Source organism: Notothenia rossii (genome assembly GCF_949606895.1).
Source record: "Notothenia rossii genome assembly, chromosome: 8".
In the NCBI taxonomy this organism is placed as follows: Eukaryota; Metazoa; Chordata; class Actinopteri; order Perciformes; family Nototheniidae; genus Notothenia; species Notothenia rossii.
In genome coordinates, this window is record NC_136906.1 from 23,419,245 (window position 1) to 23,445,245 (window position 26,001).

General features: G+C 40.1%; 3 protein-coding genes across 7 annotated transcripts in view; 2 read left to right on the forward strand and 1 right to left on the reverse strand.

The window, feature by feature from the left end:
• LOC307015161 (uncharacterized protein) overlaps positions 1 to 567 on the forward strand; it is a 77,269-nt gene extending 76,702 nt beyond the window's left edge. The window contains exon 10 of one of the 2 annotated variants that reach the window (XM_079643601.1): positions 433 to 567. In XM_079643601.1, coding sequence (XP_079499727.1) covers positions 433 to 451 — 19 coding nt within the window. In that variant the 3' untranslated portion in view covers positions 452 to 567. The remainder of the gene's footprint in view (positions 1 to 432) is intronic. The other variant, XM_079643602.1, reaches the window with a different exon arrangement.
• ezh1 (enhancer of zeste 1 polycomb repressive complex 2 subunit) lies at positions 478 to 14,293 on the forward strand. 4 transcript variants are annotated; one of them, XM_079643592.1, is made up of 20 exons: positions 478 to 616; positions 2,250 to 2,433; positions 2,560 to 2,685; positions 3,159 to 3,281; positions 3,646 to 3,763; positions 3,958 to 4,188; positions 5,374 to 5,476; positions 5,761 to 5,924; positions 6,204 to 6,295; positions 6,400 to 6,556; positions 7,722 to 7,906; positions 9,261 to 9,352; positions 9,603 to 9,631; positions 9,715 to 9,840; positions 11,894 to 12,072; positions 12,181 to 12,276; positions 12,375 to 12,456; positions 12,548 to 12,628; positions 12,707 to 12,831; positions 12,931 to 14,293. In XM_079643592.1, the coding sequence occupies exons 2-19, from the start codon at positions 2,254 to 2,256 to the stop codon at positions 12,793 to 12,795; spliced, it is 2,253 nt and encodes a 750-aa protein (XP_079499718.1). In that variant the 5' UTR covers positions 478 to 616; positions 2,250 to 2,253; the 3' UTR covers positions 12,796 to 12,831; positions 12,931 to 14,293. The 4 variants fall into 4 exon arrangements, with proteins under 4 accessions (XP_079499718.1, XP_079499716.1, XP_079499719.1 ...); XM_079643590.1 differs by having other exon boundaries at positions 479 to 616; positions 12,707 to 12,791; XM_079643591.1 differs by lacking the exon at positions 478 to 616 and adding an exon at positions 834 to 1,272 and having other exon boundaries at positions 12,707 to 12,791.
• Positions 14,294 to 14,370: 77 nt separating this feature from the next.
• cntnap1 (contactin associated protein 1) lies at positions 14,371 to 25,999 on the reverse strand (the record flags this gene model as incomplete). The annotated part of the gene is given in 18 exon segments (XM_079643589.1): positions 14,371 to 17,719; positions 20,270 to 20,314; positions 20,396 to 20,626; positions 20,826 to 20,919; positions 21,112 to 21,239; positions 21,427 to 21,666; positions 21,775 to 21,984; positions 21,987 to 22,013; positions 22,124 to 22,342; positions 22,833 to 23,006; positions 23,108 to 23,235; positions 23,321 to 23,477; positions 23,562 to 23,765; positions 24,597 to 24,719; positions 24,843 to 24,949; positions 25,256 to 25,430; positions 25,509 to 25,658; positions 25,744 to 25,999. Coding segments are annotated over 18 exon segments (2,868 nt in total). The 3' UTR covers positions 14,371 to 17,519.
• Between the last annotated feature and the right edge of the window lie 2 nt (positions 26,000 to 26,001).

Here is a 26,001-nt window from a genome sequence, read left to right on the forward strand (position 1 = left end):
AAAACTAAATATAGCCTAGTCACTTTGTGCTGTAAAAGTAAACATGGTCTTGTGATAGTATAGTATTATGTTATATGCCATTTTGATTGTTAGTTCCATGATTTATATGATGTAGCAGAACAGTCTCTATACGTTATAATACCAATTTTAAAATATGTATATTTTTTAAATGTTTGAAGAATTATAAAAGACATAAATACCTATTTGAAATATTACTGATCTATTTAAAAAATGTAACATGTTAGTTAGATGGAAAATACTTTTGTTAAATATTACTTTATTTAAAAAATATGTCCTATTTTACAATGCCACTTTAAGATGTAGGCCTATATTGTTTAAGATGTTAATTCTGTCTCTAAATTATGCTGCTCATTGTACTCATTTTTAATTTTAATTAACATAAACTTACAATGTGCTTTCTCATGTTTGCAGCTCAACTAGTGTAAATTAGGATGTTACGTAGTTTACGTGATGGCATCAGTGGCCCGATGACCAGCCCTCTCTGTAAAAAGAGAACGACATGCGTCGGGCTCTCCCTGGAGGAGGAATGCAGAACAACAGCGGCACTGTTTTCTAACCCATACAACTCCACTCCACTGTAGGAGTTTTCAACTAGGTATTGATCATTTTTTATTCTTAATATGTATGTATAGTTTGTTATTTGTACACAATGTGCACAGCTGGGGTAATTAGTCCTAAAGTATTTTCCAGTTGAGGAGCAGTTAATTTGTTTTGCTATTTGATACAATTCAAAAATATTCCTGTGATATTCTTTTTAAATATTTTAATAATATGGCATTTATTCTCCGATCAAACCGAGTGTCATGCCCTCACGCATTTAGATGGCGATATATCACTCTGGACAGTTGCATCAGTTCCTGTGCATGCGTGTGAATCGCTGTGCTGTGGCTGCTGCTCCACGCTACTTTTTATTCCCAGGACGCTATTAGTAATGAATCCTCCTCGGCTAGGAAAAGGCTGTGGTCATTAAAAAAGACGTCACCCTCCTGCACGGGTTGGCTGGACAGAGCCAAGTGCGCAGATATTTGTAAGCTACAACAACAACAATCTCCAGCAGCACCATGCCCATGGATAACGTAGGGATTTCTCTGAGATCCCCTCGCCGCGCGGAGACGGTATCCGTGTCAGATCCATAGCAAACACACAGCCTGCAATTGCTCCAGATCTTTCGACTGTGTAAAAAAATCTGACAGTGACTTGATCGCGTTGGAGTGTCTTCGCACGAATAGGAAGCAAGCCGTTGATTTGAAGGTATTTAATAACTGCGACATTGGGTGAAGGCTGGAGGTAGACGTGCACACGCGTCCACTGGAATAACGTGCTGTCATTGTGGAGCTCGGTGCGCACGTCTTTGCACATTTAAATGGTAACTGTGTTGTCTCAACGGGGCTGCGGCTACAGGCGGCAGCGCGCTTCATAGCTGTGGCTGAAACGTGTGCACGACTCGTATCCAGGAACGAAATGCACTATAGCAGTTTCCCGAGCTCAGTTTGGTCTTTGTAGTTATTTTTGATTGTCTTTTAGGGCCGGATTTGAAACTTGATGTTCACTAAGGTGTTTTTGAAACACAGGAAAACTGTAGGCTACTACGCACTTTCTGCTCCGCTTCGCTTCATGTTGTTTTTTTGAAGAGGCACGCCCACTCCTAGGCAAAGTGGATTAGTTGCTTGTTTGTGTGTGCACGCCATGAGTCAATTGGTTCCTTATTTGATCCATTGCTATGATTGGATCGAAGGAGTAACGGCAATCGTATATGAGCAGTTTAAAGCACCAGTGTGGAAGTATATTTGTTGCCTTTATGTCAGTTTTATTTTGCCTACAGAGGGGGGCACTCTTTTCAAATGTACTTCCAGTCAGGGGGGAATGGGGAAGTGCTATGCCTGTAACGTAGAGGGAGAGTGTGTTGCACTTAATGTGTGTAGTAGGCTACTAATTTAAAATAAATTGCAAAAAGTCACAGATAACGTTTGGAAACGGATGGATTCGTTATAGTCTTACAATTGAGCACCATGGACTTGTTTTAAAGCCTTGTATATTATTAGAAATTCCTTAAGGAATGGTCCAAACTTAAACATTCTTCTAACAGCGTCACTTGCTCCTAAACACATTTTAGGCATCTGCAAGCCTAATTCAACAACATAATTCAGCCTGTTTAATTATTTTTGATGCATTGTGTACCGCAGTGATGTTGGACTTGTTTGCCACAAAGTATCTCTGTTTTTTTAAAGAGTCATGGAGGAAACAGCTACAGCAGCTCCATCCCCTGGTACCGGGGCTGCCCCCCCAACCCCAAAACCTGAGCCTTCCTCCTTTGTACCCTCCCGCAGCCTGCTAGAGTGGAGACGGAGGGTCAAGTCTGAGTACATGCGCCTTCGCCAATTAAAACGCCTTAAAAAAGTAGAAGAGGTCAAGGTGGGTCAACAAAAATCTTTTTACCGTATGGGATTTTATGCTGTTGTGGGTTTCATATACTGCACTCACTACCTGTTTATGCTTTTAACAGTTTTTGTGACATGCTCTTTGTTCTGATGATTCCAGGCCCTGTTCAATTCCAACAGGCAAAAGATTGAGCAAAAGGCAAATGTCCTGAATGAAGAGTGGTCCCGGCTCAGGATCCAGTCCATCCCTCTGTCAACGTCTGCCGGAATTGGGGCCAACAAGAAGGTGTGTGTGTGTGTGTGTGTGTGTGTGTGTGTGTGTGTGTGTGTGTGTGTGTGTGTGTGTGTGTGTGTGTGTGTGTGTGTGTGTGTGTGTGTGTGTGTGTGTGTGTGTGTGTGTGTGTGTGTGTGTGTGTGTGTGTGTGTGTGTGTGTGTGTGTGTGTGTGTGTGTGTGTGTGTGTGTGTGTGTGTGTGTGTGTGTGTGTGTGTGTGTGTGTGTGTGTGTGTGTGTGTGATTCTCACCTGACTGTCGGGTGTTACTGAAATATCTCAGGAGAAAGCTGTGTGGCAGAACAGGATCATATGGCAGCCAAGGAGTAGTGCTGTTTAAGTTAATATTACACACAGTGGTCCAGACAGCATTATCTCCTTTCTCACGCTGTCGGGGTTAATTTTATCAAGGGTGGGGCGGTATGTCATCGATTATACAGTTATTGTCCAATAATGCTGACTCAAACTCACCTCTGGTGCTCTTGCAGATGTGTACAGTGGAGTTTGGCTTCCCAGAATTCAAAGCTCAAGCCATTGTTCTGAGACCTCTGTCAACAGTGGCAGGGATCCCCTTCATGTACTCCTGGTCGTCTCTGCAGCATAACTTCATGGTATGACATGAACCATACTGGGTTGTAGGTGATGCATTTACAGTGTTGTTACACGTGCAGCATCTCACATATTATTCAACATGATCCTCAGTGAGATGAAATGGATGGAACATCTAAACCAGAGTAAGTCAAAAACACACATCATGAATCTAAATGCTCCAAAAAATATTTTATTTTGAAAACATATAGTTTGACTGGCCAAATGCTATTGTAACACAATTTGGTTTCTTTCTTATATTTCCAGATCAGGACCACATGCACATTTTAGGAACTACATGTTAGCTGTAGATCACAGTTGGTGGTGTGACGTATTCCATCATCAGATAGTCTCATTGGTGTCTTGACGTGAGGTTTTGTTTCTTAGGTGGAGGATGAGACATTTCTTCACAACATCCCATACATGGGTGACGAGGTGCTGGAACAGGATGAGGCCTTCCTGGAAGAACTCATCGACAACTATGATGGTGTCCACGGTGACAGAGGTACTGTATGTGTTGAATTGTCTATCACATTACAGTTTCTGCAAACAACCCATAATATAACACCTTTTAATTCTGTATATCACTGCAATATTCAGGGACTTTGGTTTATTATATGCTGATGATACTGCTGATTTTCTCAAAGTGTGTTGAAAAGATAAATATTTAAGGAATTGGCTTTTTTATATGGATTCCAGGGGGGGGGGTTATCAGCGATGAGGTTTTTAAAGAGCTGGTGGAGGCCTTGTGCCAGTACTCTGACCACGAGGAGGAGGAAGAGGAGGAAGCAGCAGGGGCGATGGTGACGGTGGAGGTGACAGGGAAGAAGGAGGACGAGAGAGTGATGAGGAGCTCAGTGGAGGGCTCAGAGGAGACTAAACCTGGTACTGGGGCATTTACCAGGAGGAAGAGGAGGAGCACTACTGAGGGTGAGCATTTATGTTGATGTGAGTTTGTGTCTTTAGACCAGGCGGCAACATTCTCTGTAAACATTGTTCCAATGAGATGATGGTCTCAATTGCTAGTTTCAAATCTTCTTCAATAAACTATGATGCTTTTAAAAAAAGTAAAATATAGTCCCATTTACGGTCAAGTAGTAAAGTATACAATTAAGCAGTTCCTGCTTTATGCTATGTTGATACTGAGAGCAACAAGTAACAGGATACATGTTATTTTCATGAAAGTAGTTGACATTTAGTTACAAAGTCCAATCAGATCACTTTTTCAGCACTCCAATGACATGGTAAAGCAACACAGTTTTTGTTTAACTATCACTGGTCCCCTTTCCCCCACTATTCCATTCCTTTAAAAAGTTCAAAAAATTAGCTATAGCCATTAGCCAGTACATTGTGCTTTTATGTGGTATACCTACTGTATTGTATGATAATGAGCGTTTGAGCAACACTTCAAAGTTGTCTCTTAAATAATGTATCTGGCCATGCTTGGCTATTTTGCAGCTTGTAGAATGGGCATGGCATTAGGGTGGGTCTACCTTGTGATTGACAGGTTTCTACCAAAGCCAGTCTGGGTGCTCTATGTGTTTTGGTCTCAGAATTTGAATTCTGGGCTTCAAAACTGTAGCCCTGAAACCAGTGACATCACAGTGACTATGTCCACATCTTATATATGGTCAATTGTTGAGGGTTGCAGCATGAACAAGGCTGTTACTGTTCCTCTCATCCCACTGTAGAGCTGCCACAAGGTCGCCCTGCCACAGCAGCCCTTGCAAAGGCATTGTTTACTTCAAAGCTTCCCCTGTGTCCCAGCATGGACTGTGTGTGAGGGAACCTGTTTGCCTACGACACAGATATGGCTCTAATTACAGAACCTAATGACCTTTTGTACCAAGCGTTATGGAACTAACTTAATGTAGGCACACCTGGATACACAGTCATTCAGGAACTGGTACACAAACACATCCATGAATGAGGGGCTTCATGAATAAAAGATACTGGGAAAAGAAAACGTCACTGTTTGTACTACATCATGGGAAAACGTTTCTACCGTTGCAATATATTTATACGATTTTGAATAACCTCTGTTATTGAATCTGTATGAAAAACTGATGTGTAATAGGTTGTTTGCATAACCAACTTTCTTTCTGTCTCCCAAAGTGAGGGACATGTCCGGCAGCAAGAAGGTCCCCAACGATAACATATTTACAGCCATCGCCTCAATGTTCCCTTACAAGGGCACCACCGAGGAGCTGAAGGAAAAGTAAGAAAAGTGCAGTGCACACTGAGAATCTAAGTCCACAATGCTGAACAGGCCGTTGCTTAGTGTTCACCATGGAGACGCAAGCTGTCAGGAGGGAAAGTAATAATGGTGGCTCCCTCTCAGGCTCTCTGACTGAAAGGGGCAGTCGCATCAGCATCTGAAAGAGCTTTACTGGGGGAAAAAAACAACTTCAACCAGGAACAACTTTAATTGATACTTATACCTTGGTAAAACTGTACATTTGTGATATATTGCCAGTAAAACTCTCCCTGTCACCTCCATAGGTACAAGGACCTCTTGGATTCCCCCCGCCCTGTGAAGCTGCCCGCTCTCTGCACCCCCAACCTGGACGGTCCATTCGCTAAGTCTGTACAGCGGGAGCAGTCGTTGCACTCCTTCCACACACTCTTCTGCAGACGTTGCTTCAAATACGACTGTTTTCTCCACCGTAATAGTTTATATTACATATTACGATCTTTTTTGATTTCCATTAAGATTTTGATTAATAACTTGAAATCGTTATATATGTCTTCCCCGACTATTTTTTGTGCCTTAGGTGTTTTATTACATTTGTTCATTTGCGAACTAATTACCTGAGGTAGTATTCCGATTGGGTCAGATGTTGTACAAAAATGTGCATGTAATTTGTATTAAGCAAGTAATTACATTTCAAAGTATTCTCAACCCAAAAAAGAGAATCACTATATTTGTGTTTCTTTTCATAAAGCTTTCCATGCTACACCCAATGTTTACAAGAGGAAAATAAAAGAGATCCGCATAGAGACTGAACCATGTGGTGAAGACTGCTTCCTGTTACAGGTATGCCAACCTTACAATTGTTATCTTCCTCCATTTCTGTAGCTCATGCTATATGTTGTTTTCACTCTTTGTTGTTCTTTCCATTCCCTGTGTTTTTTCTGAAGAAAGGGGCTAAAGAGTTTGTGGATCAGAATATGTTGCGGTCACAAAGGTCTCGAGGGCGCCGAAGGCAGCGGCGTCCCACCAGCTCCAGCTGTCCCGGACCCTCTGTGTCTGCTGAGGAAGTCCAAGAGAGTGACCATGAAACCACCTCCTCTTCAGGTAGGACTCCGATCTTCCAGGTACTGGGTTTGGAGCTCCTTTTCAGATCACAAAAATGTACAAGACAAAAGGAAGTATCGGAAAAGGTTCAGTGTAAAATGTTTCATTCTAGTTTTTCTTTTACAATTACTTATTGCTATATATTGTGTATTCATTTGAGATTTCTGTGCCTCATACAGTATAAACACAGTTATTTAAATGTATTTCTGAGTCACTGTGTGACGTATTGGATGCATCATTTACCATAACCTCCCCAAAATCCCTCCTTTTCTGGAAGGCTGTCTGCCCCAACTGACTGTAGCCCTTTAAAAAACGTAATTTGTCTGAAGATCTTAGCCGACAAGTGACATCCTGCTGTCTCCCCTGTTCCAGCTCTCTCTTGCCAGGCAAAATAAACCAGCCATTAGTTTTGCATGCTTCGGCCCTAATATAAACACTTTGTTCCCTCTCCCCCTCCTCCTACTAAGTTTTTGTTTTGTTTTTGTTTTGCTTTTCTGTTGAAATGTACATGTGGAGAGCAGCGGGAGGGAAATAAGAGCAATCTCCTCTTGCTCTTCATTGTCCCCCTCTCCCCTGGAGCTCTCAGGTTGTTGTTGTTCTTCGCCATCAGTGCCTCACTGGAAGTCTCTGTTAGTTTTGGAAAACGCTGGTGCTCAGCCAGTGACTCAGCAGAGTCTCTTGCACATGTTGAGATAATGTGGAAAAAACGGATTGTCGAGCAGATTAATAAAGATACTCGGTGCTCCAGCATGTGGCCACAGCATTGCTGCATTCAGCCTGTTGCCAAGCAACATTCGGCTCTCTTCCTCGAGCTGTGGGTGTTTGAGCATCAGTATTGAATATTAAAAAAACACACACGCACGCACGCACACGCACGCACGCACACACACACACACACACACACACACACACACACACACACACACACATTCAGATACTCAAACAATTGTTTTCCTACTGTAGTAAAAGCTATATGTGTCAGTAGGGTTAAATTATCATGACTCGTGTGTCCGTGGGCAGATATATAACTGTTAAAAGCCTTATGCCAAAACAAAGTAAAAAGTGTGAGCAGCTGCATGTGTGTAGATTAAACAATTATCAAACAGACTCTTTGCCAAGAGTAATTGGACAGTGAAACCAAATTGTTTTTCTGTTTTTGTAACAGAAGAGAATTCGCGATGCCAGACTCCCACCAAGCCGCGTCCAGCGGTTGATAACGGGGAGCAGCAGGCGAGCTGTGCGGTCCAGTGGAGCGGGGCGGAGGAGTCACTGTTCAGAGTGCTGCACGGCACATACTTCAACAACTTCTGCTCCATCGCTCGCCTCATCGGTACAAAGAGCTGCAAGGAGGTAAAATGTTTAAAGACCCAACAGCATTCTTATCTCAGAAGATGGTAGGACAGGAAGTACACCGATTAAGCACTGTAATCCTCCAATATTGTCAGTATCACGATGGACATATTTCAGCAGAATCAGTGAAAGCATTGTTTTTGTCCTATGGATTCTTCTTCCTTTACTCACAGTGAAACTAAACCCCCCAACACTTTGTACTGACTGTGTTATGCTAGTAGTGGCTAATATAGCTTGGCCCACTTTTTAATTGGTCATCTTTGGATCAAAAACATGTTTCTTCTGGAGCTATAAAAGGCTTTATTAAAACTACTCTCAGAAATACTCCCGAACACCTGTGAACAGATTTTGATTAATTCCCCTTTAAATCCCAGATGCTAAAGGGAGATAATGTCTGGAAATAGATGTAACACTTCAAAACACTTAAGTATAGCCGAAAACACACACACTTAAAACAAAACCAACAAAAGGGAATGCAGACAAGTAGGAAATAGAAGCAAAAGGATTCATGTGAAATGAGGGTTTATTTTAGAGACAGCCCTTAAGTACAGCAATTGTGATTCATTAGCTATGCCATCTGCAGTTCTAATGTTATAATAAAAAACTGCATCAATCTGAAACTGATGCATAGTTATGGAGACACCATACTAGCATTGCTGATTTGGATACTTGGAATGACTACAGAGAGAATGGCATGTGGCACCATAAACACGTATGCTTACCAGATGTGACATTGCTCATATTCTCTCATGGTGTTTTTCAGCTTCAGACATATACAGACTTATGTCCAACATGACTGAAATCGTATGGGCTGTGGGGAAAAGCTGACAACATCTAATTATATCACTTTTGAGCTCAGTAGATGCGGAAAATAACGATTTACCATATTTAGCACATGTTGAAGCAGCCTTACCCATTTGCATCCAACCTTGTAGTACCTTAAGTCCAGAGATGTATTGGATGGACCTTTTTGTGTGTGTGTGTGTGTGTGTGTGTGTGTGTGTGTGTGTGTGTGTGTGTGTGTGTGTGTGTGTGTGTGTGTGTGTGTGTGTGTGTGTGTGTGTGTGTGTGTGTGTGTGTGTGTGTGTGTGTGTGTGTGTGTGTGTGTGTGTGTGTGTGTGTGTGTGTGTGTGTGTGTGTGTGTGTGTGTGTGTGTGTGTGTGTGTGTGTGTGTGTGTGTGTGTGTGTGTGTGTGTGTGAATGGTGGCAACGTGCTTTTCAGCTTAACGCAATTACAATAAAGAAAACACAATTACTTACAGTGGTAAAAATTGCAATGGGTTAGGGTTATAAATCTAACTATAAGCACAATGTGTTTTTTATTCTTATGCATCTTATTTTACTTTACCCACAGGTGTACGAGTTTGCGGTGAAGGAGGCCCTGATCCATCATGCTCCTTTGGTTGATGGAGGCATCCCGCCCCAGAAGAAGAAACGGAAACACAGGCATGATACGATAATAACCAAATTTATTGCAGAAAGAAGCTCGGCCTTCAGTGAAATCTCCCTCAATGTTAAAGGTTAAAATACATGATTAAGGTCACACAGAGTTAAATCCAAACTGCACTGTTGCATTTGGTCTTCCTGACACATGTAATGGTTTGTCACTCCATAATCAATGAAAGGCACGTAACAGCATCACTCTGGAACAAGGTATAAGAGTTTTTAACCCTTTTGTGTTTGTTTAATGTGGCAGGTTATGGGCAAAGATTCAGCTAAAGAAAGGTACATTCACAGAAAAAAAAGAAATCTGTAATACAACACAGTTTACTGTCCCAGTCTGAAAGGTTTGTCCTCTGTTGCTCCAGATAGCTCGTCCAATAAGGTGTACAAATACCAGCCATGTGATCACCCCGAACATCCATGCGACAGCACCTGCCCGTGTGTGATGACCCAGAATTTCTGTGAGAAGTTCTGCCAGTGTGAGCAGGAGTGTGAGTGTCACCTTTCTCTTTCACCAGAGTGTATTGAATGCTTCTTTCTTTCTTACACACACAAAAATACATAAAAGCTCTCTCCGCTTTGTAATGCTTATTGTTTGTCATAACCTCATTTTCCACCTAAAGCCCTTTTTCCAGTAGAGCAGGGCAGCAGAATGTAAAACGGTTCTGCAGTATTCTGGCAGCAGTCAGAGGAGAAAGTGTCCTCTGGCCATCGTAGGTGGGTGTCTGTTTAAAACAGAGCTGCATTCAAAATGAGGCATTCGCTGCAGCAGCAATGACCCAGAACTGTGTTTTCCAAAATGGCCACATGGTGGAGGAATGCATTCTGTATTTTGCCCTCGGGAGAGTTTACAACAGAGGAAGGGGAGAAGATGAAGTAAATATTTTGCTATGGTTTGGAAGAGATGGTTTCCCCTCATTTGTTCATCTGTTGTGGTTCAGTCATCTTCTCTCGGCCCTCCTCCTTACCCGACTGTTACCTCGCCTTTTCCCGTAGCTGAAGAGAGCCCGGGCCAAACAGGAAGCAGCCCCCGGTTGCACATGTGTGTGCTCCGGAGACTTGGAGAGAGATCAAAGGGATATGACAGGCTCTGTGCCTAATATACAACATCATCTCCAACATCAGTATGATTCAGACCGCTCCAGCTAAACAAAGCTTGATGATACAGACACATAAAACTCACACAGGCTGGGAATGGGAGGGTTTTAAAACAGAGAAGACAAATGCTGCCTTCAGCTTTGTGTTGTACACAGTGTTTCCCGGGCAGAGGCTTCTGGAAAGACATGTGGGTTATATTTTCCGGATCCTTCCGCTCGCTTGCCTGCAGGGTGTTATGTTTCACTCTGCAAAATTGTATTTCAGCATATCTGCCAGCAGAGGTCTCTGAGTGATGGGTTTCTCAGCATTACTCAGCTATTTAGATTCTGTGCTGCACAACTGCATTTGGAGATGGAATTAATTTCCATAGCCAACCTGTTTTCTGCTAAGTCATATAATAAAGATAAGAAGTACTTTATTGATCCCAATTTGGGAAATGTTTGCATTGCAGCAGCATAAAAAGACAAGGCATTGTACATTAGAGAAATTAAAAGACTAGAAATAAACAATCCAAAATGTAAACGTCTCAAATAGAAATAAAATAGCATTCAAAAAAGTAGAAAATATACATGTTCATTTCATTTCATTTAATCGTTTATTTGAACTGGGACAATGCACATTAATGAACATTTTAAACAAAAGAATGCTTTCTAATGTAAATGAGCCGGATTTGAGCATTGAGCTAATTTCCATCCGTAGTCCCGTCACATACAACATTTATATTACATACAACATCTATGAACATAACTGAAATACAAATGTACAGTAACAAAATATAAAGCAGGATATTATATATACATTAAGTGTGTAAGGAATGGAATATTAAATTGAATATACATTTAAAATGTACAGTGTGACTTTAAGTCCAGTTGTCCAAGAGAATCTATGGAGCAGAGAGTTCTCTTCCGGCCAGAGGTGATTTGTTATACAGAGTTGTTGCAGTCGGCAGGAATGTTTTTCCTGTATCGGTCCTTGTGATGGATAACAGTTTGTTCAGTGTCCTCCTCTCCACCACAGCTTCAAAAGGGTCCAGCTTGATGCCGATGACGGAGCCAGCTTTCAATTGCATTGTCAGAATCAGAAACAGGTTTATTACCAGATTTTAGGTTTACACATACGAGGAATTTGATTTGGTGTCGTGGTGCATACATAAAAGTAAAACAAGAATTAAAAACACAGGTAGAGAACAAGAAAAATATTAAGAATAATACAAAATATAACAGTATTTACATTGCAATGGAATAAAAAGGAATAAAATATGGAATAAAAATCGGCAGTGATTAAAAGAAAACTATATTGTTGTAGAATTTGTGCATTAATGTAATGCATAGAGTCTGCATTGTCTTTCTTTCTTCTTTCTTTTATTCTGCATTTTTTTTTTTTTACCATTCAAACCTTTGAGCGCATCCCCTTTCAGAGCAGCTGTGTGTGTCCAATGTTTTTTAGGCCAGAACCGCTTCCCGGGCTGCAGGTGTAAGACCCAGTGCAACACTAAACAGTGTCCCTGCTACCTGGCGGTGAGGGAATGTGATCCAGATCTGTGCATGACCTGCGGCACTGCAGAGCACTGGGACAACAAAATGATCTCCTGCAAAAACTGCAGCATCCAGAGGAGCCTAAAAAAGGTACACTAGGTCACTTGAAGGTCTTAATGGTTAAATATTTTAAGCCTTTTATTCTGGGGATCTCTCATATGTGTGCGTGGTGTCCTAACCTACATCTGATTCTCTCAGCACCTGCTTTTGGCTCCATCAGATGTTGCCGGATGGGGCACCTTCATCAAAGAACCAGTTCAGAAGAATGAGTTCATCTCTGAATACTGCGGAGAGGTAAGACCATGGGATTTAGTCATATTTTATAATATATAAGCTCTCAAGTGGATTTAATTTTTATAGTGTTTATTATTCTTTTGTGTGTGCATGAGCAGTTGATCTCGCAGGATGAGGCAGACAGACGCGGAAGGATCTATGACAAATATATGTCTAGCTTCCTTTTCAATTTGAACAATGGTTAGTATTCCCAATTCCTCCTTTTATCGTAACAATATCACAGTTATGTTCTTTAAAAATAATCCTTAATACACGCCATGTTTCTGGGTAGACTTTGTTGTGGATGCCACTCGAAAGGGGAACAAAATCCGCTTTGCAAATCATTCAGTTAATCCTAACTGCTACGCTAAAGGTAATATTTTTCTTTGCTATGTTGTCAGATGTGAGTTCACAGGATTTTTCTTGGCTAAGCTGTTTGCTTCTATTGCAGTGGTAATGGTGAATGGAGACCACCGCATTGGAATCTTTGCCAAGCGAGCTATCCTGCAAGGAGAGGAGCTCTTCTTTGACTACAGGTAGAGTCACAGGCCTTTTAGTGACTCCAGCAGCTTCAAAGTAAAACAAAAAAGAAACAGGCCACTGTACGTTAAGCCTGAATGACTACTTCCCGCAGTCCCTGTATATTAACTCAGACACTTCATCTTCTTTTCACAGATACAGCCAAGCGGATGCCCTCAAATATGTGGGGATAGAGAGGGAGGTAGACACGGCTTAGCTGCCTACCTCGATAACCAGCCCATAAAAGCTCAGCCACCCACTAATGCTTCTGTCCCTCTTTGTAGCGTCACATCTAGAAGACGAGTTTCTATGATCAGCCGCTGTCTCTGCCCTCTCTGCTGCACTTCTAAAAATAGAGTCCCTCCCTATTATTTGCTCCCTGCAGACATCATTCCCTCGTCCAGTGACAGCAGTCAGTCTCCCTCTGCCCAAACCCACCCACTACCTGCAACAATGTATACGCCAAGCTTATGAAACTAGACTATATCAAGTGGAAATACTATTAATCCGTATTGCTTACTGCACCACGAACATTTTTTGTTTTTTTGTTTCATCAAGTTAAAGCAAAGAGGTCGTGATTACCCATCCTTAAGTGTGTTACCATCTAAGAAGTTGTGTTACTGTACTTATAGACCAGCTTTTATTTGACCTCTCAATACATTAAAGCAAGCTTTTACATAGTATATGATAATAATCAGTGAAATGCATGTGCTGTCTCTTGGATAAGTGAACCAATAAACATGTTAGCATTAGCTTCAGTCAGAATCTGTGCAGTCTCAGTATTGCAGTCTGTGTTATGTTACCCACTGGCAGTTTTTCTGAAGAACTTGACCAGGTTTGACAGCTTGTGTTCCTCTTTGAATCTTTTTCAGCGGCTAGCATCACCACCACATCTTTATGGTGAAATAAGATATTGTGCATTTATATAGTTGTTCTGCAAAAATAGGCAACCAGACAAGAACCGACTGACTGAATGTAACCTCTAGACGATGGTGAAGAGATCTCATCCCTCTTTTCATTTTACACATAAATCCATTCTGTCGGTACTTTGAGTAACGTACACGCACATCAAACATTTATTATCATACTCATGATCTTGAGGCCTTTACACTTTGTGAAGGATATAACTAATACATTAACAAGTCACAGTAAATGTCTTCCTTTTATAAATCATATAAGTGCCAAATGATTTCATACAGAAAAAAGACTGAAAAAACGTATTGCATAATTAAAAGATGTCAAAATTAAAGGTGACCATTTCAAGGTTATAACTATGGGAAAAGTAAAATGATCAGTGTTTGACCAAATATTAAAGTCCCCCAAATGTGAATGTAAAACATCTTTCATCATCTCTCATTTGTTCTATATGTCCAGATTTGTAATTCATTCTGTTTTTCATTTAAAATACATTCAGTCCCAATTTAAAATGAGATCTTTCTCAATAGGGATGAACAAAATGGAGTTTACTGCTATGTACAGTGTATGCCTATAAAAATTAAAGTTTAACTTTATACATTAACACATGCTGCTCTGGTCCTTGAGTGTGTTTAATGTCTCTGTGCAAAACACATCTTACCTAAAATTAAACATTGACAATTCATGTTAAGCTTCTTTTATTGAGGTGACGGCTTGGCTTTGCCTTGATTCACACAGTAATGGTCATTTACAGTGAAAGTATTACAAAACAAAATCGAGCTGACTTACACAAAGAAAAAATCCTACATTTCAGTGTGATCACCAACAACTGTAACGATCGTTTGTTGTACTCGTTGCAGAAGAATTCGGTTGATGGTGCAGAGAAGTGGAACTACTCACTTTATCATCTGTTTTCAAACATGAAATCATTGTTGACAGGGTATCTGCAGATTCATAGAAAGTATGAACAATTCTTAAGGCCTTTTTGAGAATTAAAGTGTTAAATGAACTCAGAATGGAAATAGATGCAAATAATTTGAACCCCAGTTTAACTTTATGTCCCTTTTACAAAAAAAAATTATTCTGATGTTACTGATAAGTTTAACTTCAGGATGCATTAAACAGCACTCAAAACACATGGAGTGAAATCAGCAGATACCAAGTCCGAGCTAACAATATCCTTCTGACCCCTCTACTGGCCATATTATCTTTATCCCTTTTATTCAAGCCATTGCCTCCATTATAAGAATGCAGTATGGACGGTTCAGGTTCAGTTCAGCACAGATTCAATGTGCTTGTAATTTACAAACACCTGATATCTGGAAAAAGAGGGGTCATTCTGAACCACATCCAGGTTTTTGTCTCCATTTACTTTACTTGCACTACAATACGTTTGATAGTTGGCATCAGTGCACATATACGTTTTCAGAGTTCTTATTGAACAGTTTTATCTTGTATCTTGGTGGGCAACCTACAAATGCACGAACATCTACAGTAACCTCCCATCAGTTTCACATACACACGCTCCAGGGACCACGCATGGATTAACTAGCTATGCACTAACTATGCTGAATGCTTATAGTCTATTTACCAATGAATACAGTGAGGTGTGTATATACATTCATATAATACAATAGTCGACTCCTTCCTAATAGGCAACAAAGCATATTTGATCCAAGTTTGTTGGCTTACGCCCAATATGAACTTCAAGTGGTGATTGTCCATTTAACAAAAAAATACAAACTATTCTTCCGTCAATCACAAACCAGCAGTTTCACTCTGTTCTCTCACTTTTCAGTATCATTCATTTCATTACAGCGTTCTTAAAAATATAGCCTGTTCATGCCAGTTTTGGCCAAATCTATACATTTTCATACAGTATTAGCAAGACTTGTCTTTACAGTATTAGCAGTTTTTACATCCTTTCAATGTACAGTTTTCACACAGTTCTGCCCATCTGTAACGGAAGAACCAAGTGTTGAGCTTTGGAGGTGTAAAAGTGCTACAGAGATCAAGTACTGTACTTTCTTTTTCCTGAGCATTCTAGAGAGCTACCATGAGTGAGTTTACTTTCAGTGCTAAGCAGCCTACAATGAAAACATCCAAGAAGGTCATCACTGTAGTGTCCGCTCATACATTGCGAGTCAGAGGATTCACATTCAAAGCACTCCCTTTAACTGTTTTTTATAAACAATAGGAATATAAAAGTCGCTAAACACGTTGTTCATATATAGTCACGTATACACTCATTAAATCCTACTTGATGCAAATTAAACATCATAGCTGAAAGAAGCTCGTATTATTTCATGTTACTGCAAAGTGCTGTCATGCTCTACAAATGCATAGCTGATATGTTACAAATGTTTAGCTTTTTCCCACAATAGGGTTTTTCTGTCAAGGAGAGCGGCGGTGAGTGATGATAGCCTGAAGCTTTGGTTGCACCACGTATCGAATGAAATGTCATCTTGCAAGAGAAGAAAGATTCCATAAGAGATTTCAACTTTCCACTGAACGCAGCTAAACAAGCACCAGCAGCAATAACAGCGTGTTCGACTACTGTTCTACAGCACTGTGCAAAGATATTAAAGCAGTATGAGAAGTTAGCATTTACACTTTTGTGGTCCTCTGTACATGTTATTGTGTGTGTGCATGTGTGCTTATCAGTATGCTTCTCCATATGGACACAGGGAGCAGCTGTTTCCTGAAAGATGCTTCTGATTGGGGATGAAAGGATTGTAAAAAGACTGATTCTTTTTTTAGACTGTTTTTAGAGATTTCTGCCGAGTCAAACTCTCTGTAGCACCGAGCTATTGGTTGCTAGGACATAATATAAGCAACCAGAAGCAAGACAGAAGGAATGATATCTTGATTTATGTTTAGCCTGTCCCTGGTGAGCCTCACCTCAACCTTTGAATTGTTTCTGAACCAGACCAATATCCTGTTAGCTCTCACACCTAGAGGAGTATCATATCATCACGTTCTCATTTCCGAAGCCCCATAGTTGAGAATGTGTTTTAGCATACTGTAATCGGCAAAGCTGCTATCTACTGACACTATGGCAAATCTGAACCACTTACATGTGCCATTCTGTATAGGTAATGCACTGTTATAGGCTGCAATACAACAAGTATAAGCATATATACCTCTTACAATCTTAATATGCATCATCTCTAAGCTCCATGCCAGTGTGTTTGTCTCTTCGGTTTGTTGTTATGAACATCAGTTTTGTTACAGTGATCTGGACTATTTTTGTCACTAGTTATTAGATGTGTTCACTGCTCAAACCCAAGAGAGATTATAAACAATAAGGTCAAAAAATGGCTCCTTTAAAGATTGTCATCAAAAGGTTTATCTTGGATGGCAATACAGTTAGACACTGGTAGCTTCAATTAGTCTAAATGGCTCAGGAAATCCATAAAAGGGCTAGAAAACATTTAACTGATGTCCCAACTGTAACTAAAGATCCCCTAAAATCCTGATCCCACAGTGTCTAATCTGAACCCAATCTGAATAAACTATTATGCTAATCCAGATTAAACTTGCTTTGATGAGGCACTTCAGTATTTCACCCTGCAATACAGTGTGAGACTTGTTGACTACTCACGCAACATGGGGCTTGTTGTGAACTTTTAACCCTTACCAAAATATCTACTATATGGAGCACCAGCTGTCTGATCCAACTCAAAGGACTCAAAACAAAAATATAAGAAAAAAAAACAAAGGAATTAGAAAAAAATGAAAACAGGTAACTGTGGTTGTTGTAAGTGCTATTTCCCTCCTCCCAACCCCTATTCAAACCCCACCCCTATAATCCAAAAAGTCCTGTGTTTTTAGTCGCTCCTGAACTCTTCTTCAATTTGCGGGAGGTTCTTTTTTTCTCTCCTCAGGGTCTCGGTCAGCGGCCTGGAGCTGCTGGGGGAATCCAGGTTCTTGGGTTCATTGGTGCTGTAGCTGCCCTTCTGCTGATAGGCATATACATAGATGCTGTACATGCCTCCGAAGAGCAGCAGCAGCGCCAGGATGACAATGACTGAAGGATAAAAATAGCACAGTCAGAGTTAATTTGCAACTCAATGAGAAAAGAGGTGCTTCTTGAAATACTAATGAGGAACAGGCACTGTTTGACTGAAAACTGAACGTGTAATCTATAACATCCTCGTCAGGTTTTTAGTCCAAACGGACACAGGGAATATTTACTGCGATTTAATCTTGCAAATTATTTTTCTGCAACATATTTGATGCCACTCTGTATTTAGTTATTTCCTTCACTTCACATCCAGAATGAAAACAAAAGCAAGAGCAGACGTATTAAAAAATGAATCCTAGATGATCATTGACTTTGACTAGGTTTTCAGCCCTTTTGCAGTTTTATGTTCCCCTGTATTTGCTTTGGTTTCCTGTCACACTCCAAAGACATGTGGGTCAGCTGGGGACATTAAACTGCCTGTAGGTGTGTGTTTTGTTGTCAGTCAGTGTGTCCACTGTGTAATGGACTGTTGAGATGTCTTGAAGCCTTTGTGCCCATATCCGCTGGTCTCGGGCCAGCAGATATGCCGGCCCTTGGGTGTTCATAACTCCAATAAATCAGAATCAGATACAGAACAGTGTTTACTCTAAACTAGGTTTTCACTACAATGAGGTGGATATAGTTGAAGTGAAGGAAAAACACATTTCTTAACTATTGTTGTGACAGCATTTCATCATGAGCAATATTGCTTTATCAACTCCTTTCTAAAAAAGGGTGACAATTCTCACTCATAACCATTTTAACCTGAGCATTATATCAAACAGAGTTGTCTGATTCATAAATAACCCTCTCAAGACGTGACATGGATACAATATGTTATCCTATTCATTTCTAATGACCAGTGTTCATGTCACGTGATCGCAAACTTTCCCAGTGAGAAAAAAAAACATGACGAGCGGCCGATTAATTTTTTGTGGAAAATCCTCAATTGTAGGATAGTTTGGCCATTAAAATGCTTTTTGATTACATTTCTAGCGAGAAGTTTATAATGTACTTTTAGAATCTACTATTCTATTATTCTCCATTCTACTTTGGATCCTATAGAATCCACAGTTTGATAGATATTAGGAAAATTATTTGAGCTCCATGTTTTTTTCTACAAAATATTGTATTCATGTCATGTCTTGAGAAGATTATTTGTGGATTTACTACTTTTTGCCCTGTCGACCAACGTAGCTATTACACGTTTTTCTGTGAGATTGGGTTGCAACCGATAACCAGCAGGAACCATTGTTTGGATGATTGAAAAGCACACAAATTCCATGCCCTTCATTAGCATAATACATCTGAATGTGAATGATCTATTAAAGTGAAGCCTCTATCAATGATGAGCAGTAAACTGGGCTCATGCAGACTAAATATAGCTGATCCGGTAAAGGTCTCAGACAGGGATGGAGCAGGGACTCTGTGCTGCAGTTTAATCCTGAGGCTCCAGCCTGTCCTGCTCATCGGGGAGAAGGGCTCTAATTTTGTCCGTCATCTTTAATACTTTTCTGCAAAACACTCGTCTGCTCTCAACTCTCCTCTTGTAATAAATAAGGTGCAGGGATATCATGGGGATTATATAGTGGAAGATATTTATTAAATATTGATGTTTTCCAGAAATCCATAGGTTTACAGAGAAAAACACATTTGTTATTCCAGCATCGGTTTCATGTCTTTCATATGTTATTTCTTAAATGATCACATATCCTTTCATATCAAAATGATGAATTACACCATAATCAATTAATAAAATATCATTAAGAAAATCTGTACTGCACAGCTTCAATTACATCCCAATATGTTTTTATTATGTCAAAAATATATATTTTATTTTATTCGATGGCCTGTTGCCTTTACATAATTGATCTAACACTATTGCAATACTATTTTGGCCATTGATTTTATTGTGATCAGGGAATTAAGGCTTTATGTATTAGTAATGTTGTATACTCATTGTAAATAGTCTATGGACTTTATGTAGCATTATGCAAATGTGATCTAAGCATGTATAGACATTAAAGGAACCTGTCTTTACGGATAATAGTTCACATATCTTTTGCAAAGACAAATAGGTCTATTCTAGTTGAATTAAATGTATTAATATACTCTAGAAGATTAAATAACATAATCTGGACCTGGACTGAGCCAAATATAATCATTACATTACATGTTACTTGTTAGATGCTTTTATCCAAAGCGACTTACTAAATAATCTCTTCTATTAATGTATTAGAAATGTCTTGCTGTTTATTTTTCAATAAAGTATGATTTTTGGATTTTGTCCCACTTGCAATACATTTGAGACTGCAGTCAGATTAAAAACCAAAAGCCCACATTGGACCCTGAAAACTGGGCTCAATTAAGGATAAGAGGATTTTAGGAAAAAAGGAAAGATAATTTAAAACGGCTGATTTGAGAGATGTATGACCTGCCTTCCAAATTAACTGAATGAAGTGCAACATTTTAATTTACTGGCCTTTGTTTATTCAGTAATTCAGAAACAAGCAGATATGCAGTATTTATGTAAATAGGGCAACGTCTCATCAGAGAAAAAAAATGTAATCTTACCTGTTATCCAAAACAGGCCCAGGTCATCATGGATGTAAATATATTCTGAAAGGAAGAGGTAATAAGTGGATGAACATCAAATAATATTTGTTTTGTACTGATGTATTATGGGACATAGAAACTCACCTATGGTGGTAAACCAGGGGTCAACCTCCCATGGTACATAACCCAGGATAGGAGGGAAGGCGCCACAGTTGGACTCAGATACGTAGCCTTGCGTTGTTACGGGAGGATCGGTTTCATTTGGACGGAAGAAGGCCTTTAAGGGCGCGTAGACGTTGTATCTCACCCCAGATATGCAGCCTATGAAGCCTGGAGAATTATGCCTCTGGATCTCATAGTCAATGTCACCAACCTCTGAAAGGCGCAAACCAAATTTGTTTTGTGTGTTATACGTGTTTGTCTATTTATTGACCTAGAACCTCTGATTTGTTGTGTTGGAACCCCCTAAGTACGAGATTCTACATCTTAACGTTTCTTTCTGGGATAATACATTTCTGCAAAACAATAAACATGTGGCTACTTGTTCTCATCAATATATATTTTAGACATTTACCCATCACTCTGCCCATGAACATGGACTTTGGAGAGTCAAACCTGGAATCCTCCACTAAGGTTATCTTTTCCACTATGGGCTCCATGTAATCCACCTGTGGACAGATCAAAAAACAAAAAGATTCTGTGACCTTTAGAGACAGCTAAGTCATTTCTAGTCTTTAGGCTAAGCTAAGCTAAAGGTGAACAGCAGTCTATGATTCCTCTAGACATGACACCTTATTTCATTAAAAAATAACATAAGCCCAGGCCAGAGTTTACACAGTTAGAGCAGTGGCAGTATTGACCTGTGTTTTGATGGTTCTGTTGTGTCTGGTTATGTTGACGTAGTGGGGGTATCCGTCTGCCAGGTTACGGTGAGTCAGCTGGTACTTGTGTGTTATGAGCCCCAGCTTATACCTCAGATCTACACTACCTAAAGGGAGAAAGGAAGCAAAATATCAAAATAATATAATTTCCTGTTAAATAACTACTTTACAGCAACTTTTGTGAGCATTAGAGTTTCTAGTCAATGTTATAAATCAGATTTTTTACATGTGCAATTCTACCTTATAAATTCCAGCTTAGCACATTACTTCAAATCGTTTTTGAGTTGCTCCTACCATCAGTTTTGAGGATTATAGCAATGTAGTCTTGGACAAAGGAGCTGATGTAGAGCAACACAGCTGGCTTGTGAACGGTGCTGAAACTGAACTCAATGTCATCTGCTGTGTCATTGTAGCCGAGGCTGAAGTTGTCGTAGTGCGGGTCGATCCAGTTGGCCCACGCTGCTTCGTCTGTTATAGGCTTCTTTCGTATGTTGTATTTCAGCCACGAGCCAATCTCAAAGCTGGCTCCAATGTCTTAAAAAGATCATTGCAAAATTAGATATCTGTTGAATCATTTTGCTGCAGATTATATCAGTTACTATGTTATGTGTCAGGGCTCTGGAGAAACATGAATGAACTCACCTTTATGGCAGTAGAAACCATCAAAAGCTGTGTTGTTACAGTCACAGGTGTAGGAAGCATAGCCCTCTATACACTGGCCACAGTTTCTGCATGGTATGGTTGCATTGAGACACTCTCCAGTACAGTTCCGCCTTATACCCTGTTCTTCATTTACTTTCCCCTCTAGATCAAGAGTAACCCCGTTCATTCGCAGCCCTCGAAGACACCCAAGAACGGTCTCAGGGTGCGGTTAGCAGCACCTAATACAAAGAAAACTTGTATCAGTTATTCTTATTTACTTAAATTCAGAGTGAACATTACATTCAATTTATGTCATGACACATTTTGAAGTTCACCTCAGGCAACCTACCTACTACAACAGGATGTGTGAACTTCATGGTGACGAAAGTCTGACCTGGAAAACGCTTGACAGCCCAGGGCTGATAATCAACCTTGATTCGGGCCAGCTTCACATTAAGCTCTGCCTGAACAAAGTGCCACTCATTGTCATTGAGTGGAACAGGGGAGTTTAGTGTCACATTTACAATGCCATCGCCAACCATAAAAATAAATGCAAGGTTATGGGTGGCTGGAAGAGAAAAAGACAGAAAGAAAATGTTTTAATAAAATATAGAGATTAATCAATAAATAAGATGAGGAGAATAGAGGGTATGCACTGACGGGCTGAGCAGTAAAAGCATTATCAAAACATCATATTGCAACCTGGCTTATGGTAGCAGGGTAAACTGGGAGAATTATAGTAAAAATAACACATATCTACTTCAATTAAATGCAGTTGGACATGTCAATGATCTTTACAACTTACCAATGAACCCATAGGTTCTACAGCAATGATATGTCTAACTTTCTTGTTGCTCTTGCTACAGCAGTTTTAACCATGTTCAAAATTGCTCTACTGTTGGGAATGAAGTAACTAAAATCATCTGGCCATTTTTGGTCTATTTAGGATGTGTTTTGTTAGGATTTGCTGAAACTCAACACTTAAGTCAGTGACTTTCGCCTACGTTGACCTCATTTGCATACCCTCTATAGCTCCAGTAACAGATGATTCAACTCACTATTCAGCTCTAGTCGTATAAAGTTTCGAAGTTGGTCATCAGAATTCTCCAAGAAGACGCCGTGGTCACGATAGGTTTTGAAGTGGAAGGAGATGTCACAACTGGAGCCAGGCCTGAAGGTTGGGAAGGTTATGTATGTGGGCTTGGTGAAGGATATGGTGTTCCAGATGTTTCCTTTGGAAAACATTAAAATATGTATTAAAATAAACAACTCTAAAAACTTTCATAGTACTGAACATCACTGTTTGAGCAAACCCCATAAAATGCAAACTCACTGTCGCCATGGCAGCGAAGAGGCCCAACAGTGTATTGTGCTTCTGAGCCAGTCCTGTTGGTGTCCCCGATCACCACCTTCCTCACTGGCAGATGGTCTCTCCAGTCCAAGTAGCCCTTATCCGAGTACCTGTAAAGACACAGTGTGGATGTAAAGACTAGCTTGTCACTGTCGCAGATACAAGTTAAGCCTGCACAATGTGTCCTTCTCTCACCATTGTCTATAGTCAGCATCACAGTTGCATTGAAACTTGGGATCGGTGCAGGTTTGGTTGATAGCGCAGCCACACTTTTGGACCTCTCTGAATGTTCCACCCCAGTAATAGTGACTCACATTGTCACGACCAATCCAATACCCAAAAGGTCTTCCATCTATTTTGAAATAGAAAAGTTGTGTTAGCTTACTATTTCCTTTTTCTTCATGTGCAAACTACCAAATGGACTAATCCAACTTGCTGGGAGTGTTGAGGAGACGGGACTTGTAGCAGGAGTAGTCGATCCACTGCTCGCAGTACTCTGAGGTGTTTGCTAGAGCAGATACTTCATCCCAGGAGGCGTTCCAGTAGTTGACATTTCCGATATACGGCCGGTCTATTGAACTCCCAGTCACCTTGGTACCATCCACACGGTCATTTAGAATCACTGTCCAAGCTTTATATGCTGTAAGGAGGCATGACAGATATAGGTTGTGGTGATTACATTTGAAAGGAGAAAGATGGAGGGAATATTAATGTAAGAAAAATGAAAAGAATGTAAAGCAATTGAATCTGAACAGAAAGGTGGGGGAAAGAAAATGACACATTCTGAGATAACTGCTGAACCAATCTTGTTTCATAAAATCGTCTAATTTCCAATTAAATGGCAATACTTTTTTGCACATATTTACATTACAAGTACTCAGTTTTGTCACTTCTGCTATAGAAATACATTTTAACAATGTGTTGAATTAAAGAAAGTATAGGAATACAACCACAAAAAGCGATGATAACAGGTGATAAGAAAAACCATTTAAAGGAAAGAAGGTTGGTTTCCTGTAATATTCTTGGTTTTGCTGTTCCATACATCTATTTCCCTAAAATAATTAACTTCATTTTTTATTTTTCTCTTCTCTCTTTTTCTCAACCTATAGATGATTCTTTCCATGTGTTTGGTCCCTCTGTCTTTGGACGGTTTCCAGTTGCTGATATATGGTGGTTTAATGTCCAGCCAATTTAGTGTGATTTTTAATTTTTTGAGGCTATTATAATATGATATTTATCTCCTTATATTCATCATAATGGATGGTTGTAACGTCTTCTGCGACATTGTCCTTAACTGCCCCCAACGTTTTTTAACACCAAACAGAAATTAAAAAGAAATCCCATGATATAACATTACGTATTTCTCATTACAGGAACATGATAACCTGACATTTTCACAACAACCAGAGGATTCGGCACTGGACATAGCGCTGATGGAGCTGTATTTTATTAAGTGACAGTAATAACTTACACTTCATTTTGCAGTACACTTCAAGTGGTTTCAGAGGTCCACTGAGATCAGGATCGATGGTGTAGTTTCCAGACCAATACTTGCCACTGAGTCTGTAGGCCTCGCATGACTCTTTATAAACAGCTGTTGTTCGAGAAGTGAGATGATCAATTTGTTATTATTAGGAAGAAAATATGGAAGGGGCCAAGTGTAATCAACTGTAAAGCAATATTTATTACAGTGGAAAGATTGCCAGCCAGCACTTACACATGTGACACACTTCTCCTTTGTAGCCAGTGTTCTCACACACACAGATAAAGTCATCCCAGGACTGGATGCATCTGCCTTCATGTTCGCATGGATTTGGATTACATCTGTAAACCAAAGATATGATTATACTCTGTATTTTGGTGTTACAGAAGTGAATCCAACACACTTACATCATACATTCTCTATTTTTTTGTTGATTATTTCTATTTTAAGAGACTTCGGTTGAGGTTTTATGACATGAAACTTTAGGTGACCTAAGCATACCTGCCTTTATGACTTTGAAATGAAATAAAGGCATAGACCAGAAATTTGCAAAAGTCTAATATTGTGCATCCCGGCCTGCTATTAATAAAACTATATCGTTCTTTTATGCTAGGTATTTTAAATGGAAGAAGAAGAATATATCTTACCTGTCAGCTATGCCACAAGTTCCCAACAATAGCTCAGCATAGCGCCCCCACTGCCGTTGCAGAATAATGTCGATATCAAGCTGTTCATTGTCTATAAAGATGTGCTGCATGCAACCATGGAAGCGGTTCAGCTTGGTCTCACACTTCCTTATTGTGTTATTAGTTTTGGGACAGCCTGAGCACAGGAAAACACATTCAAGAATTGGATGGTAAAGATTTGTACGTTTATTTTGATCCAACATGATCCACTCACCTCCAAAGAAATAGCGGTCTCCTGTTCGGATTGTGAAAGGGTTGGTGATCTTTAGTGGAGAGCCCTCCTCTTCATCAATTGTCAAGGTCAGTAGGTTGTCTCTGGCTGCCAAATCCACTGTATGCCAGTAACCATCATTTAGCCTGTAACCTAGAAATTAGAGATTGCCTTTCATGCTATGTTTCTACAATCAGATTCAGTACAGAGATCACATGCATACTCATTCAAAACCCACCCGCAGCAAACTGGAGTTTCTTTTTGCCCGGTTGGAATATAGTGACGTTGATCTGTCCCTCGCTCAGGCCTAGCTCAAGGGCACCCAGGTCATCAGCAAATTGTGTGAACATAAGCAACCCAGTGTAGTCCCATGAGCGGAACTTAAACTTTACAAACAAACGAGGCCTTCTGAAATAGCCTGGCACCTGCAGGTAGTTGTTGGGCCCGGCAAAGGTCATCGGTTTGAGCAGAATGTCCCTGCAGGCATAATGCATCT